Here is a 17,358-nt window from a genome sequence, read left to right on the forward strand (position 1 = left end):
TCAATGAAATAAATTGCTATGCAGAGGTGCTGTAAATTTACAAAATGAATACAAATCATTATAACGTGCAGAAATGTGTAAAAAATTCATTCCACCGAGAAAAAGTACTAACGACTATATTCATACCTCGATATACATATTTACTTTTATATGTGCGGCACATTCAGTGGTAAAAGTGTTGCTGATGATGACTCTCATAAAGGTCTCCCTTTGTTGGCTTTTCATTTGTTTACTGTTTCAACGTAGTCGAATGTGTTGCGTGTTTAACTGCTAAACGATGGATTGTGGGTTCGAAACACGATTTGAGAGGGCGCACAGGCAGACAGTGTCAACCTTCTGTGTATGTATAATTTTTATACCGAAAATATTTCTGCAAAAACTCCATCGGCTAAAGCTTATGATTATAATACTCCATTAATGTGAGAATACACCAAACATGTATACAGAAGTTCGGCCTAACAACCGTCACAATATCAATATCATTTGAAGCTGCCAGCACTTACGATGTTCCTGCTTTGGGGTGTCACTAATACATGAACAATAATTAGATGTCGGTTAGTTTAACTTAAATTTTATACATTAAATTACGGTCAGGCGGTTACAAATAATCATAGCTCTAGTCTCCCCTGTTGTTGCTCGCATGAACATATTGGTCCGGCCACACAATAATTAGTGCGATTTGGAGCAATTTACAACAAGTTCAGCTTGGTGGATTAACGCGATAATTGGTAGTTAACCTTTCTACACTTTCGATTCGAAAATACAATTTGTTTTTACTGATTAACTGTTTATGGCGTTGAAAGCAACACATAGAAATTGCGGGTGGGTTTTAAGCAGACGGCGAAAGTGACCGCTACTGATCATTTGGTTGGAAATAATGGGTTTAGGCTTTACAATGGTATCAGCATATATTCTTATAACAGAAACAGGGATACTGGTTTTTACAATTTACTCTAAACAATTGCCGTCCATTAATATAGCTCTGTAAAGGTGGGATTGAATCCGGTAGTATTAGAATTTGGTAGTGCTATACCGTTACCACATCAACTGGCCCCATTTGGACTAAATAGATCTCTTATTGAAATTCTTTATCTTGATATATATATATCGATAGGCTCTTATCAGAAGAACTTCGACGTTAATAAATCCCAGGATTTCCTCTTTATATCGAGATTTTATAAGACCGATGGAGGTTTTGCACAAATCATATTTATAGAAGGACTCCAAAAGACTGATACCTATTGCCAATGTGATTTTATATGAATTTCTTGTTGATCTCTTATTACCTAGATGTACTTTATTTTGAGTTTATCATATTTGTACATAATCTTCGTAGTTGTGGGATAGATGCCTTGTTAAAAAAACATTTGGATACGTTAAATATTCAGTTAACACGAACCAATGCATCCATGAGAAAGCTCGTATTTATTTTGAATCATTTAAAATGTACCCGAAGAGGACATACTACTTATGTATATACCGAGAAAACTAATCTACGATGATTATTTCTCTATACTATTATATTTATATATTTCTTAGGTGGGTTCTTAAACTGGAATCAATACCAGAAATAGATTAATTTCCTCCCTCTTAATGTGAAAACAGCCAACTAAATCTCTTTTGAACCAAAACAATTTCGTATTGCAACTTTCGTTAGTTATAAATTTGAAATTTCCCAACAGGGTTGCAATAGAAAAGCGGTTACACTTACTTTTTTATAGAACACTACTTTCAAACGTTTCATTATGCCGCCGTATTCAACCTGTGCCAACGTGAAAGTGGTTAACAATAACGGTAATCTATTTACTTTTCTTCTAAACTCATTTCTACTTTTATAACTGTAATTCTCTATGTTTGTTTCTATGCTCAACAGCCTAAAAAGAATAATAATAGTAGTAATAACAATGATGTAAAGACTACTACTGTACATACACATATGTATGAGTAGTATGTGAATATACGAGTATACTAGCTTATATGCAGTGGCAACAAAGTGGCCTAGGAAACAAGTTAAGTTGTATAATGTCTAACAACCACCACTCAATAGGCAATTTGAACTTCTTAACTTTAAACTAAAACGGTAAAGCGGCGAAACGGTTAAGGGGCCGGGCAAAAAGGCGAGTAACCCGTCATGGCCATAACTTCATGATTGCTTTCTACTTACTATGTTGTTGCACAGTCGCGGTCTGGCTTGACTTTGCTTACGAGGGGCGCCTGCTACTCTAATGCGTATGCAGGCAAACATTTCATATCCATATATGAATATACTGGGTATAAGTACAATTCTAAGGGTTCGTTGGCCTTTTAAAAGTTTTCCACAACAAGCATAATTTTCGCCAACTTCAGTTATACGTACTTCTACTATACTATGTTGACTATGCTATAGCGCTGTTGGCACTATTGGCTTAATGCTTCACTTTATTATTGTTGTTGTCTTTTTGTTGATATTCTTTTGTGTTTTGCATATTTACATACTTACAACGGAGTCTAAGTAACATTGTCTGGAGTATAATTTTTTTAGTGCTATCAGCAGCGATTTAGTCATGTGATTACATCATAAGGAGATTAAATAGTGCAGTCAAGTGTACATATCTATGAAAGAAAGTGCAAATATGCAAAATTTGAACGCATTTGTACCGAAAATTCAAGCTCAAATATTATTTTTAATGTATAAAACTTTTATCGTGAAATCCAGTGCTTTTTGAATTAAATGCTTACGACACAACCAGGAGAGGGAGAGAGAGAAAATTGTATTTTTTTATTGTTAATAAAATTATGTAATTCAAGTATGTATAAAATCATGTATACAGATATGTATATATGTATGTAGATATGTATGAAATTATATTTTTCTGTAAGAACATCATCTACATATAAATACATACACACAATTGTACATTTATTTGAGTCGTTGTACTCATATGACTGCCAAATGCAGAATTGCAAAATTGCATTACAATAATAAAAACAATGCAATTACGTCGTAGTCTACTTTTTTATTACAACTATATATACTTGCTCGTATAAGCAACTATACAGCTAGTATCTGTCTGCTTGTAACGTCGTTCAGTTGTGACATAACTAGCACATTTAGTGGCAGTCGCAGCCTACAACTACGCCCACCCATCAGCGACTTGGCGGAGATTATATCATAGTCGGCGCTGGATGACACCAGCAAGTGCATTCTGAAATGTGACACATACACATACCGACATAAGTATTTGAGATGCATCAGATGTTAGCGATATGCGTCAGCAATGCAGTAATTCAAAGCTTCGTTGGTTTTTGTGGGATTTTCCTCACAGTTCTAGGCTTTGCACAACAATAAAGTATCTGTGCTTAAAACGCAATAAAAACCAGTATTTCATATTTGCTTATGGGAGGATGGGGGAACTGAGTTTAAGATATTGTGGAGAGAGTAATGAAATAAAGAGGGGGGGAAGATTTTTAATTCGGGTCTGCAGAACAAATGGTTAAAAACGGGCGTGGTATATCTAAAGTGATGACAGTTGATAGCCATGCGCGGGTTCTGGATGAATATGTTCGAAGAGCGGGGACAAAAAAATATACAGTTGATCTCCTTTTTACACGGTTAACTGGGACAGTAAATTACACGTGTAAAAAAAAAACCGTGCAAAAAAATCAAATTTTTATTAAAACTCACTATTGGGACCAATGGTAGAAAAAAATCGTGCAAAAAATAGAAAACGTGTAAAAAATATCTAATTTTACATGAAAATCTATCTATTCGTACAGAGAATTTACACTGTTGTTGTTGTTATAGACTTTTCTGGTATTATATGTATGTACATATTACTGTTAGAAGGAACAAACAACAACTATTCTGGAATGGTAAAAAAATAATACATTTCAAAGTTCCGTCATTAATCGGTGTGTCTTCTTTTTTCTTACTTCTTCATATAGCTTCATATATTTGTTTACGTATTGAAATTGTTGCAACCTTTTCACTGGCTTTCGAATCTATAATTTGTATTTTTTTAGTTTAAATCTAATTTACAATTTATTAAATACGTATTAACGTATGGAATTTTGATTTTATTGCAAAAAAGTATACAATTAAAATAAAAAATCCGTGTAAAAAAAGTAAAACCGTTTTAAAATGGTAACTGGGAAGTGTTCAAAAAAACCGTGTAAAAAGGAGATCAACTGTACATTAATATGAAATCAAAAAGTATTTTGGGGAGAATTATGTGTGAGCACTTAGCATTTGCGTCTAAAGCATTTAAATCGAGCGTCAGTGCAAATTTGAAGTAGCGAAACGAACAAATAGATGGTATAAATGTTTCACATAATCAAATAAAATTGCAAAAGTACTAAATTCAACTGAATAATATTATTGTGGCATTTATATATATAAATATTTGTTTCAATATAAATATTATGTATATACATAGCGAATAGAGCTGAGGTGGCAATAAAAATTTTTATTGGTTATCAAGTGAGGCTATATTGCCGAACACCAATACGGTAGTTAATATTATTATTTATATATATAATAATATTAAATTTCTATCAATCACCAACGAACGGTAGAGTAATTAAAAATTTTTATAGGTTAGTAATCTTCAAATAGATATAATTATTCAATAACTTTTCAATGAAAGCGTTAAATGTACTCGGTCACGCAAGTTGAGCAGTAACACTGCCGGCCGGCAAAATTCTAACGTAAATATACATACTTACACTCCTGCATACATATGCATATCCAAACACACCTGTCATCAAATGCGCGCTTTACATTCTATATATCCAGTTGTAGCTTCTATAAAAGAGTAAAAACCTAGATATGTATAGACCTATATATACGTATGTATATTTGTATGCGATTTATATAAAAAAAACTGTATAATTAAAATAGAAGCATGCTATATATACATATATATGTTTATAATAACAAATATACGTTTGGATACGCTTAATTAAAATATACAAACGTACATTCATATATTTATGTACCCTAGTAAATGCAAATAAGTTCATTAACGGTTAAGTAGTATCGCCAGTATTTAGGTAGGAGTAGGTAGATACATGAGCATTTCATTAAACCGGCGTGTTTAGTAAATGATAAGCTATTAAATCGTGCGATTTATAAGTGATTGACTAAATAAAGATGTCAAAACAACTTGTTGCGCTAATGAGCATAATGAGAAGCTTGTGTTATTTGTTAAATGATTTCTTTTTTTCTAAATTGTGTGCATTTAATATATGAAAAGCGATTCATATAATTATCGGTATACAGAGGTAGTCAAAATTATTTACACATCGGACGTTTTTTTACATGTTTCACACAAAAAGCTTTGGCTTGTTGTTGTTGTTGTCGCAGGGTAACAAAATGCGATGTAAAACAAAGGAATTATCGATTATAACTAGATTGAAAACTGTTCGGAGTTAGTTAAAATTTATAGAATTTGATGGAATACTGCTTATAATGTTATTAAAAAGAAGGACACGAAATATTACAAGGGCAATTTAAAGATAACTGGGCGGAAACCTGTGATAACTCAAAGAGAATGCAGAAGATTAGTAGGAACTGTCATACAAAATCCCACAATTAGTCCTGGTAATATTGCAGCAGCATCGAATCAGCACATTGCATGAACAGTTAATAATGGTCCACTGCTGAGGACATTAAAAAATAGTAACATAAATAACTACGTTGTGCATAAATTTGACCACTTCCGAAACCATAAAAGCTTTATTTCCGAAACCAAAAAAGCGATATGCCTCTCATTTGCCATTGATTGCATCCTAAAGCCTGTCGAGGGCAGATAAGTTTAAATTTTAGTTCCAGGGCTTCTTTAGTAAACGCATTATGCATTTACCACGTGAAAAGAAGAATAATGGAGTTTAGACGCTAAATAGAGTCGGGAGAGACATTATGATTTTTTGAAATTTTTTTGGAAATTTTCCTTACTTCTGTTTTGAAGATTTGGTACTAATTTAGGGACCCTAAATCATCCGGATATATCAGAATTCACATGACCATGCCATTGTATTGGTCCGTCGGCCTTTTCCAACTATTGACTACATTTTTACAACAGGATAATGCTCCATTTCCTAAAGGATCTTTACCTACAAAAGTTTTAAATGAAGCAAATCAAGTTGACCTCCGCACAGCCCTGACCAAAACTTTAGTCAAAATGTTTGGTCTTTCGTTAAATATCAGAGGACAATTGTATAATAACCGAAAACGCCGAAATTACCGACATTTGGTCTAAATTAACAGTTAACTTAGCGTCCAATTGTGTTGAATCAATTCGGACCATAAAGCAGGCTGGTATTGATGCCAATGGTAATGTAACCAATTATGAATTTATCGCCTTAGAATAGTAACTTAGACTAAACATTACAATTAAAAAAACTATCATTAAAAACTAACAGGATAATCCATTTCATGTTGTGTGTAAATACTTTTGACTACTGCGAGTCTTCAGTTCATTTGCTTATATCTCCGCCATATTTCTTGCTATTCTACCCAAACTGACTTCATTCGCTCAGGAATAGATCAAGGTTTACAACAACATAGCATTTTGTTACCCTGCGATAACGACAACAACAATCCAAAGCTTTTTGTCTGAAACTTGTAAAAAAACGTCCGATGTGTAAATAATTTTCACTACATCTGTATATATTTTCAAATCATGTCGAAAAACAATTACATTTACTAAAGGTATTGTATATATATATTATATTGTTTTCGTTCTAATATGTCGAGGAGATCGCTTGTAATTTCTGTGTATAATACTATTCTTTACAATGACTTTTTTGGTCTGCTTTACTGACAAATGTTTTCAAATATATAATCTAATTCAAATTGTATCATCTAACTAAATATGTAAGTAATTGTTGGGTTGGTTGTTTGAAATAATGCCTGAATGCAGTTACACCATTATTATGCTCCCAAGTGAGATCCTACTGAATACCATTCAAAAACTCACTGGACTTAAACAAAAATTATAAAATTATTAGAATCTAGCAGTGTCTTTAGATTGATTCTTTTAGATTGGAATATTGGAAAACTTTTAGGTGTGGGTATTCGTAAAGATAGACTTCTACTCACTATCCCAATTCTGCCTATCGCTTAATCAATTATATTGTCTTTATCAAGTGGATCTAAAACGAATAACTTAGCAATTCTATTCAAAGGATATTCCATAGACCGTGATAATTGCTTGACTGACATGGTTTGGTCTTAGTTTTGAAATTATGAAAAAAATGTGTTCTTCGACCGATCTCCAAGCTCATATTATCCAGGAAATATAAACCTTTTTAAATTATTTAATATATTTAATAGCTATATTTTCGTTGAATAACCTCATGATGATTATAAAAAAATATCTCAACAATTTATTTTCGCTAAACAACCGCAAGGTTTACATAACCAACAAGAAAAATATTAACTGTATTTTTCTTAAAAAATTGTTGATTTTTTTTTGTTTTTGAGAATGTTATATAGTGATAGTAATGAACTCAAGCATAACGAAAAAATGTTCTTGCAATACAAACATCTCCAACATAATTAAATGTGGTCTTAAGAATAATGTTTCCTGTCTGCCTATTCCCCTCCCAGAATATAAAAAAATGTTTTAAACTTAACTAGAACGGAAATATTATTGAAATCGTGTATACAATCATACATATGTAGATGTTGCATTAATATGCAAGAAAAATTCATTGGGCTCAGCGGCACACCAACCATTGCGCACTGCACTTTTCATACTACTTGTGTCCGATAACAATTACCTGTGTATTAACACGTTCGGAGGCTATTAAAACAATCGAACATTTCAATAAATATGCAGACATAAATGAAACTGTCAACACGGCAATAACGTTCGAATACATTCCATACATAAACTTGCATGAGTATGTAGTCTAAGAAAGTTCAAGAATTTCTTTCGGTGTTTGCCCTGTAGGAATGTTGAACTAATACTTTTTAGTCAACGAGGTGAAAACCTCAAAATTTCGTATGAGGTATATTATAATTTTTATTTAAAAAATTTTCGGTTATAATATTTTTTTTTTTTAATTCCAATCGCACCGCAAAGTGTCTTCCTGGCTGAATATTTCTTTGGTATCAGAAAATATTATAACATACGGCATAAAAAAACAAATATTTATCAATTCGAGTACAAGTTCCAATTTAAAATTTTCGTTCATTTACAAAAAATTCTCACATGGTCGTTACCTGAGTGCTAATATGGAACGAACAGCGGTACTCATGTCTATTTAGTTCTTATTTATAAATAAAGTCGATTGCCACAAATGTCAGCCATCGTTAGATTTAATACATACTTAAATATAACTAGCTGCGAAGCGGACTGTCAGTGGTTGCGGCAGTAAGCCAGTAACATAGGCGATTTATGGCGTGCTATGGGCACACTTCATGCACAGAGCGAAGTGGAGAGGTGCGCATGAAGCGAAAAATGGAAACAATGATTTTTTACACCATTCCCATCCATACTCGCACTCGTCGAATGGAGTTGTGCACAAAATACACAGGAAGTACTGGAAGTTGAGTATATGGTTGTTTTTGTTGTAAAGCCATTTAATCGCCAACACTTTTGCGGCAACACCATTCAACGCCGGTGGCTCCATTAGCAAGCGAGTGTGCATGCTAAACATACATATGTATATGTATTGGATTTTATTCCGTTTATGAATGACTGTTAACCATTAATAAATATTATACCTAGATGTATATGTATTATATATCTGTTTTCATTATTCTATTTTGGTGTATTATACTCGCCGGTGGTTTTAAATTACTGTGTTTGAGTTGATTTTTTAATACACCTTGCGAATAACTTACAATTTATTAAACCGAAATACATACACATATTATATAGACCCGATTGTCGTGGGAACTTCATAGTACTCAGTAGAACATACTCGTATTCCACGACGACTGCGCCAGAGTTCAGCTTGGGAAGTGGAGAGATCTGGAACTGAAAAAGCAAATTGAAAGTAGTAGGCCATATATACATATGACATATGATTTGCTCTAGTTCCGATTCTACTGTCTGCCTTATATCAATAATTATCTAGTCTACTTCAAGTATTTTCTCCGAATTCTTATACTATTCCCTTCTGTCACTTTATACTGCTTTCCATACACAATTCTAGGGCTAGTCAGAGGAAAAAATGCCATTGACCAAATATTAAATTCTGATCTATCTAAAAAAGTGCAGAACTGCAAGACGTTTTAATTTAAATTATGGTTGAATATGTATATTATATGGTATCTTCTGGCTAATGGTGCCATACTGCAGTAGAATATGTGATTATAATAGTTGGAGATCTCTGTTTTCTGAAACTCTCAACGATACTGGTGTAAGATGTTCAATCTTCGATTATTCCCAAGTTCAAGATGTTCGTTTATACTTTTAGAGGTGTTGGGAAGTAGACAGATTTTCGCTGCTTTTCATTTGGACCATGTCCTTAGTTTGTGCCGATATGGCGTTACTTTGAAGTACGTGTCTTCAGCGATATGTTCTTAATTTTTTCCTTCGCCTCTGCCACGTTCGCGAGCTTATAATTATTTATATACATATGCCGCTCTTTCTGAAGATATCCAAATTGGTTCGTGAAGCTTGTATGTTTCAAGTCCATTGTCTCTTCTACTGTTTCCAAATATCTATGCAAATTTAATTATACAATAGTGTATAGTGAGTATGTATAATACATAAACATGGTTTATCTTTTATTAATTTCCTTTACCATTTGACAATTGAAAAGTACACAGGAAATAAGTTTGTTTCTCTACATACAAAGTAGTTATCATTTGAAAGGCTTCCATCAATTAATATGACACCTCACAAATATGAAAGCGATTAACATATGATCTTATTAGGTTAAACGCAATTTAAAAAGTGTCAGGCCCATTCGCCAGCAAATACGTTTCCGCTAAGCTTTGAGATTTGCGGTTGAACACACAAATAACGTACAAGGGTAGTTAGATAAGTCTGTGAGTTAAGAGACTATTACTATTTAAGATTCAACAGCATTTTAAATAGAAAATTATGTGTCAAATAAAAAACGTTTTTATATGAAAGTATTATTAGATTTCCTCACCACGCTGTGTATCGAATATTTGGATCAATTAATAGACATGGGTCTTCTAAGTAGTCTTATCAAATTTATGTGGACATAAAAAAGCTTTGACGCATACTTATTTTATTTATAGCTCTCCGTAAATTGATCGTTAGAACAGATCCACGAAGTCTAACAAAATATATAATAATTAAAAAAATACATCCTTATCAAACTGGCATATATTTTACCTCGAATAACCAAATTAAGCCGTTTTCATCGCCAATGATTAGTATAAAGCTTAAAATCAATATATCTGACAACTATCCAATGGCTACGTCACACTTGACCTAGAATGACGAAGTACAAGATTGCGATACGCGACAGCATATATAAATCGAAATGTCAAACAATTATTCTTTTTGTCCATGACGTCACAAGCTAATGTCTTTGCTGTCGAATGTGCTCCCAAAAATAATCGATCGAAAACGTCGTAGGGTCTATTTCAATCATACTTGATATTTGAAGTCAAAATAGAAACTAAATATGCAATTTGTATGCAACACCCTTATTTTTCTTACGAAATGTGGGGATAGAAAATTTATCTTTTCGTGACATAAAAAGCTTTATTTCACTTAATGCATACTTATAATACTTAAAGTGCTTGAGCTACTCGTACCATTTCCCAGTCAACCCTATGCAATCACAATTTGTTGTGGTTTTCTCAGCTACAAAATCGATTTTGAGGGTTGATTGCAATTCTGGACTAGCTACAAACTGCCAAAATTGCAGTAACACATCGCCTGTTTTGACTCATCCTTCAAAAACAGTGCGTCATTACCCCTTCAAAGATAATGGTTTATATCAGTGACTGCACGTGTCGGCATCTAAGCAAAGCGTCGCGTGTCGTCAGCACGGCTCCGGACCGGTTGCCAACTTTTGTTCAACGCGTAGATAGTCACGCCGAATTGCAAGGGTGTTTCCACTTCGAAAGCGTGGTCACAATGAACTCGCAAAGAGACTGCGGAAACACATTAAGCTCGTTGAGATTTTTATGTTCTTGCCATGAGTCATACACACCCCAAAGGCAGGCACATTGCTCCCTATAATGCAGACGCAATAAGAGCAGCAGCAGCATTCGGACCCCAATGCTGCGGCAGTGACGCCAACAGCTGATGATTATGCACTGTTTATGCCGGCGCTAGACAACTCCGGGGTTGATTTTTTACTACTAGAAATTATGTACATATGTATATATTCGTGTGCATAAATGGGCGTAGACCTGTTTGGCACTCTATATTTACACATCGTGATTATAAAATTGTCTGATGTGACTCACCTGCGCCGCTGACCTGACCTCTGTGTGGCGACGTGTCTTGCCATTTGGTGCACCACAAGCTGACATCGCATACGAGGTGCCCTCAGGGGTACTTAACAGTAAACGTTTTGCGGTTAAATAGCTTATATGTATATACAGAAGTTTACATATACAAATGCAAATATATACATGTATTTATATACCCACGAGACCGCTGAGGTGTTGTTTGCAATATTTGCTTTGTCATTCACACAATCATTTCTGTATTTTATGAGCACTTTTACTATCGTACAATTTATTATATTTAATCATTGCAAATATTTATTTTTAAATATCTACAGTGGATGCAAATATACATGCATACATACATGTGTATTTCTATATACATATTTTTGTTTATATACACTTTTATTTTACGTTTATCAGCACAAATAGTGATAGCCGTTATCTTTATGCTCGTTTCCACATAAGTGCAATTATGTGTTTTGCTAATTATAACGGTAAAAGAAATATGAATTTAGTACAAGCATACAAAGTACTTATTTGAAACATAAAGCGCGACTCTAAGTGCCACGCCCAAGTCATACGAACCAAATAAATACTTCGTGATTGGCTTTTACGAGTAAAAGTAACAATTTCCCGATAAAATTATGTTGTTCGAGTGGACAAATCCCATCTCAAGTATATTTTTTAGTTCTTATTAGTAGGTTGCGACGCTAAGTCCTAAAAATCCTAAGCAAATGCTCGAAAATTCAACAACAATTCTTTAAAAAATTTGGATAAACTTGTTGTTTTTATCGAAGCAAAAAAAATATTGAGTTGTTTCGAACGGAACTGAATTGAATACCGCGACCATCTCTGGTAAAGAAATATGCTCTCGAATACTATGATGGACATAGACATGATGGAGCAACATTTCATTCTTAATTAGTATCTTTAATGTTCCCAAGTTGAAAATATAAGCAACAAGTAAGGAAGGTCTAAGTTCGGGAGTAACCGAACAATTTATAATCTCGCAATTTATTTATTTACTTTTATTAATATAACACACAATTTTATCCACATATTCGTCATATATATGGTGTAAATTCCATTGGAAGGTGTGAACCCTAATATTAGGTATATGAGAGTTAGGTGAAGTTATGACCCGATTTCACCCATTTTTGGCACGGAGATATGTCATTAAAAGAAATTATCTTCGAATTTCTTCAAAATATCTGAGAGACTTACCTATATTTTCGGTAAAAAATATATTCGAAGCTCTCAGGTCCTCATGTTCGATATATGGGGCCTTGAAAACTTATGGTCCGATTTCGACGATTTTTAGAAGAGCGATGCCACACTATAAATGTAGTATTTATGCAAAGTTCTTTTCCGATATGTTCACTAGTGCTAACTTTATATATTGTAAAATTAACGATTCAGATCAACTTCAAAGTTCTGGTATATAGGAAGTAGGTCTTTTAGCAACTTTCTTGCGAGTGTATAAAAACAATACATAAGTCTCTGCATTGTTTTAGCCACATTCGAACGGTTGATGGAATTCATTCGAAGTTCTTTCCTGACAGAAATACGCTCAGTTATTGAATTCGATTCGATATAAGATTTATTCAGATTGTGATCATTACAATTTAGCAGCAGTTGTAGTCCTAACCTTCACACAACGACTTATCCACTTTTTATTACAATTAGTCCACTATAAATATTTCAACGTTATTTTTTTTAGGCTCGAGTACATAAACATAAATGTGCAGACGAGTATATTTAGGGAGATAAGTATGAGTTTAATAATGTGTACTATATTTCACTAGGGGGTCTGCGATTCGCAAACAATAAAATGTTAAAATCTAAATCTTAGTTCATAAAAAACATTTCTGCGTAGCCGAAAATAAAAAGCTTTACGTAAATGTACACAAGTTTCTACTATTTACGTATATAAATTATTAGTTAGAGGTGATAAGTAATCTAATTTTAATTAGTAGATTTCACTTGTGTGACATTTCGCATTTTTATGATGTATACAATTTTAATACCGATAAGACAAGGCTATCAATTTTTTATTCATTTGCATTTGCATTCTGTTTTTATAAACATAAACATATTAACACATACTCGTATAAATATATACAGATAATATATATTCATATATGTACTTACGTAGAAATCCCTGTGAAGAAATTAACTAGTCACACATTACCTTACAACTAGTTCGAAGCACAAAGCAACATAATTTTTTGTATCTTCTGAAAACTAAAAAAAATCAAGTGTTAGTAGTCACAAAAATCACTTTTAAGCAAAAGAGGTGTGCCATTTATAATTTTTCGTGGTGGTCAATAAATAGTACTTGCTCCACTACACTTTGTTCATTGAAAATTAAAGGATACTTTAATTAATTCTACTAAGTCAAAAATTTCGTAATGCTATGTTTTTATAAAGACCATATTGGCTAGTCCTTCCATATTGATCAGTAATTTTTGATTTTTAAAATAAGACCGATTTTAATATTAAAACGGATCTTCGAATAAAACTGAAAACTGTGTAGGAGTACTTTATTAGTAGATATTAATTTTTATATAATGGTTTGTTGTTGAAACTAAATTGAGCTTTTCTCATTACCTTTCAGATAAATTTCCAACAAGATGGCGACAAGTCCAAAACCCGTTAAGAAGGTGCCAATTCATCTTCAGGTAAACCTCTAGCGTTGCAAAAATCTCCAAACACTCATCATATTTTCAATATTTCTACATTCCAGAGCTCCCAGAACCGCGTCTACATTAAGAATGGACACATCGTCAATCACGACAAGTCATTTAAGGCTGATATTTACATTGAGGATGGCATAATTAAGTAATTACACATTTTAATTTAAAAAACATATGAGAAAATCACTCACTTTTTTATTTTTATAATGATAGATTCGTGGGACCCGCATCTGATATCGTTGTGCCCGGCGGCGTGCGAATTGTGGATGCTGCCAACAAATTGGTGCTGCCCGGTGGCATTGATCCACACACCCACATGCAGCTAAAATTCGGCGGTTGTGTCGCTGTAGACGATTTCTATCATGGCACTAAAGCGGCCGTTGCAGGCGGCACCACCACCATTAGTGAGTAGTAACGATATGAATTGAGGCACTATAAAAACTATGCGTTACGAATACTTTCATTACAATTAACAATTTTCTTAACTTCGCAGTCGATTTCGTGCTGCCCGATAAGGGTGAATCGCTCGTTGAAGCCTACGACAAGTGGCGTGCATGGGCTGATCCCAAGGTCTGCTGTGATTATGCGCTCCATGTGGGCATCACTTGGTGGTCGAAATCTGTTTCGGAGGAAATGAAAATCATGTGTGAAGAGTTGGGCGTCAATTCTTTCAAAATGTTCATGGCCTACAAGGGTCTGTATCAGTTAAACGATTCGGAATTGTTGGAGGCTTTCGAGCGTATACGTGCACTTAATGGTGTGGCACAGGTACGTAACTAGCTTAATAAAGTAATTAATTGTGGATGCACTGAATTCGTATGCTATTATTTATAGGTGCATGCTGAGAATGGCGATATTATTGCGAAGAATGTGCAGAAACTATTGGCCGCTGGTGTTAATGGTCCTGAAGGCCATGAACTTTCACGCCAGGAGGAAGTAGAGGCTGAGGCTGTCAACCGCGCCTGCATACTGGCACATCAGGTATGTTGAAGTTTTTGAAACTGTACAGTAGTGTGCAGTTATATCGCATATACATATGTATAGACACATATAAAACACCTTGTATAAACATTGAATCAAGAAATTGAGTATATTGTAATTTGGTTTGAGCACTTTATTTTTTGCGTTTAACATATTTTATTTGTCCAAATTTTGTAAAACACAATTCATTATCCTTTTAATATATAATATATATATAATGCATTTTATTAAAACAATTTTTGCACAAAAGAAAAAAATCTTTCAAAATTTATTAATTTATTTATCTTATTATTTAATGTATAATATTTATTATCATTAATTTAAATTATATGTAAGGGAGAGCAAGTTTGGTTGGAATCATAAATACTCGTATATTTTCTATCATGAATAATGGAATATATTGCGATTTTTTATGCTTCTATTAATTGAATAGTTAAATTAAAGTTATTTCAGTTAAGTCGAGTTTTCCATTTGATATGGTACGATATACATATGTATTTCAAGTAAAACCTTTTTCTTTTGAACTGTTTCAGTAGAAATGTTTAGTTCAGAAAGAGGCTGGACGGTTTGTTATTGCTCCGTCATAGCAGTTTTCGGGATTTTTATTAATGGTCCAGTTAAATAAATTAATTAATTAATTAAGAGTTTTCTGAAGTTTAAAATTTTTATTAACAAAATTAGAACATACAGCGCACGCTCGAAAACATGAATATTAAAACGTGAACATTCAGAAACGTGAACACACTTTTTAGTGCATTGACTTCTAAAACGTGAACAAGACTCGAAAGCTCTAAAACATGAAGAATAACGTTGCAATATTTGAATGTATTTTGTATTGATCATAAATAATTCTGAACATGAGAAATCCCCTAATAGTAAATTACTTTTTTTGTGCTGAAATTCTCGGTAATTACAAATAGTATCTATTTTGCAGTTCTTAGTGAAGAAATACATATATTGTTGCTAAATCCACGATTTTTGGCATTAAAACGAAAAGACAAGGTATTTTAAAACTCGTGAATGACACATTTTTTTGAACTGGAAAAAAGAAAGACCTTGCCCCAAAAGGAGAAAGCGCTTTATCGATGGTTTATCCGTATGCGAAATAAAAACTGGCAGAAAAGAGCTTTATTGATGAAAGAAAAAGACAAAACCCAGAATTCAAAATTAAAGGAAAATGGAGTTGATTTTTACGCTGGATGGATGGATGGATTCAAAAATTCAAAAAACCGTCTCAGAGACACCGGGGAAAATCAAACCAAATAAAACAGTTAAAATTTTCAACAAAGCGGTACAGTGGGCTACTTATGAGGCGTCGATCAAAACGATGTGAATGTACTGCCACGACTAAGGGAGAAAGCTGTATTAAAATTATTAGAAAAAAATGAATAAGTATACGAAACAATAATAAAATGAGAATTTAAATGTGTATTTTTGGGTATTCGAAAACATGAACATTTCGCCAATGTGAACTGCCCTGGTTTTAATTAGTTCACGTTTTCGAGCGTGCACTGTAATTTTATGTACATATATGTATCTGTATTATAACATTTTTACCGGGCCTAGATAATATACAAATCAGTTCCTTTCAAATTTAGCGCTCCCCTTACTTTTTGCACAATATTTAATATTTTCAAGCACAAAAAGCACTTTCGCAATTACTACTAAAAATATAAATAAATATTTACATTGTGTTATATAAATATTTTTATTTAATTATATTCAGTAATTTATTAGTTATATTTTAATTTTTAATTTTTAACTTTTTTAATTTTAATTCTTTTTTAATTTTATTTTGTACATATATACATAACAAAATGTACATACAATTGTATACCAACAAATGCCACACGATGTCCTTCCAAAACACCTTACAACTACTCCAAATCAATGGCACCTTACCCTGCTATCCCCCACACTCCACCCACCACACTTACCCACAAACCACACGTTATAACGTATCGCAACCGTAAAAGGTCGATTGTCCGCTATACGTAGTGCATGTAATGAGTAAATCGGCGGGCATTGAGGTGGCTCGTGCACGTAGACGCTACAAGAATCACGGCATCTATGGCGAAACCTTGGCTGCGGCGCTCGGCACCGACGGCACCAATTACTACCATGAGTGTTTCCAGCATGCAGCGGCTCATGTGCTCAGTCCACCGCTGCGACCTGATCCAACGACGCCCTCCTTTTTGATGGAACTCTTGGCGAAGTAAGTTTCTCGAAGGTGAACCTAAAGCAGGTTAATGGCTGCACACACAACATGGCTTCACATAAGTATACGTGTGGCATATGTACTAA

At 33.5% G+C, this 17,358-nt stretch overlaps 1 protein-coding gene across 5 annotated transcripts in view; it reads left to right on the plus strand.

The window, feature by feature from the left end:
- LOC105213148 (dihydropyrimidinase) overlaps positions 1–17,358 on the plus strand; it is a 31,309-nt gene that overhangs the window by 10,280 nt on the left and 3,671 nt on the right. For 3 of the 5 annotated variants that reach the window (XM_011185739.3, XM_011185742.3, XM_011185740.3), the window contains 6 exons: positions 13,995–14,058; positions 14,124–14,218; positions 14,287–14,477; positions 14,567–14,841; positions 14,908–15,054; positions 17,031–17,269. In XM_011185739.3, coding sequence (XP_011184041.2) covers positions 14,011–14,058; positions 14,124–14,218; positions 14,287–14,477; positions 14,567–14,841; positions 14,908–15,054; positions 17,031–17,269 — 995 coding nt within the window. In that variant the 5' untranslated portion in view covers positions 13,995–14,010. The remainder of the gene's footprint in view (positions 1–13,994; positions 14,059–14,123; positions 14,219–14,286; positions 14,478–14,566; positions 14,842–14,907; positions 15,055–17,030; positions 17,270–17,358) is intronic. The other 2 variants (XM_011185741.3, XM_011185743.3) reach the window with 1 other exon arrangement.

This window comes from Zeugodacus cucurbitae, chromosome 2, assembly GCF_028554725.1.
Source record: "Zeugodacus cucurbitae isolate PBARC_wt_2022May chromosome 2, idZeuCucr1.2, whole genome shotgun sequence".
In the NCBI taxonomy this organism is placed as follows: Eukaryota; Metazoa; Arthropoda; class Insecta; order Diptera; family Tephritidae; genus Zeugodacus; species Zeugodacus cucurbitae.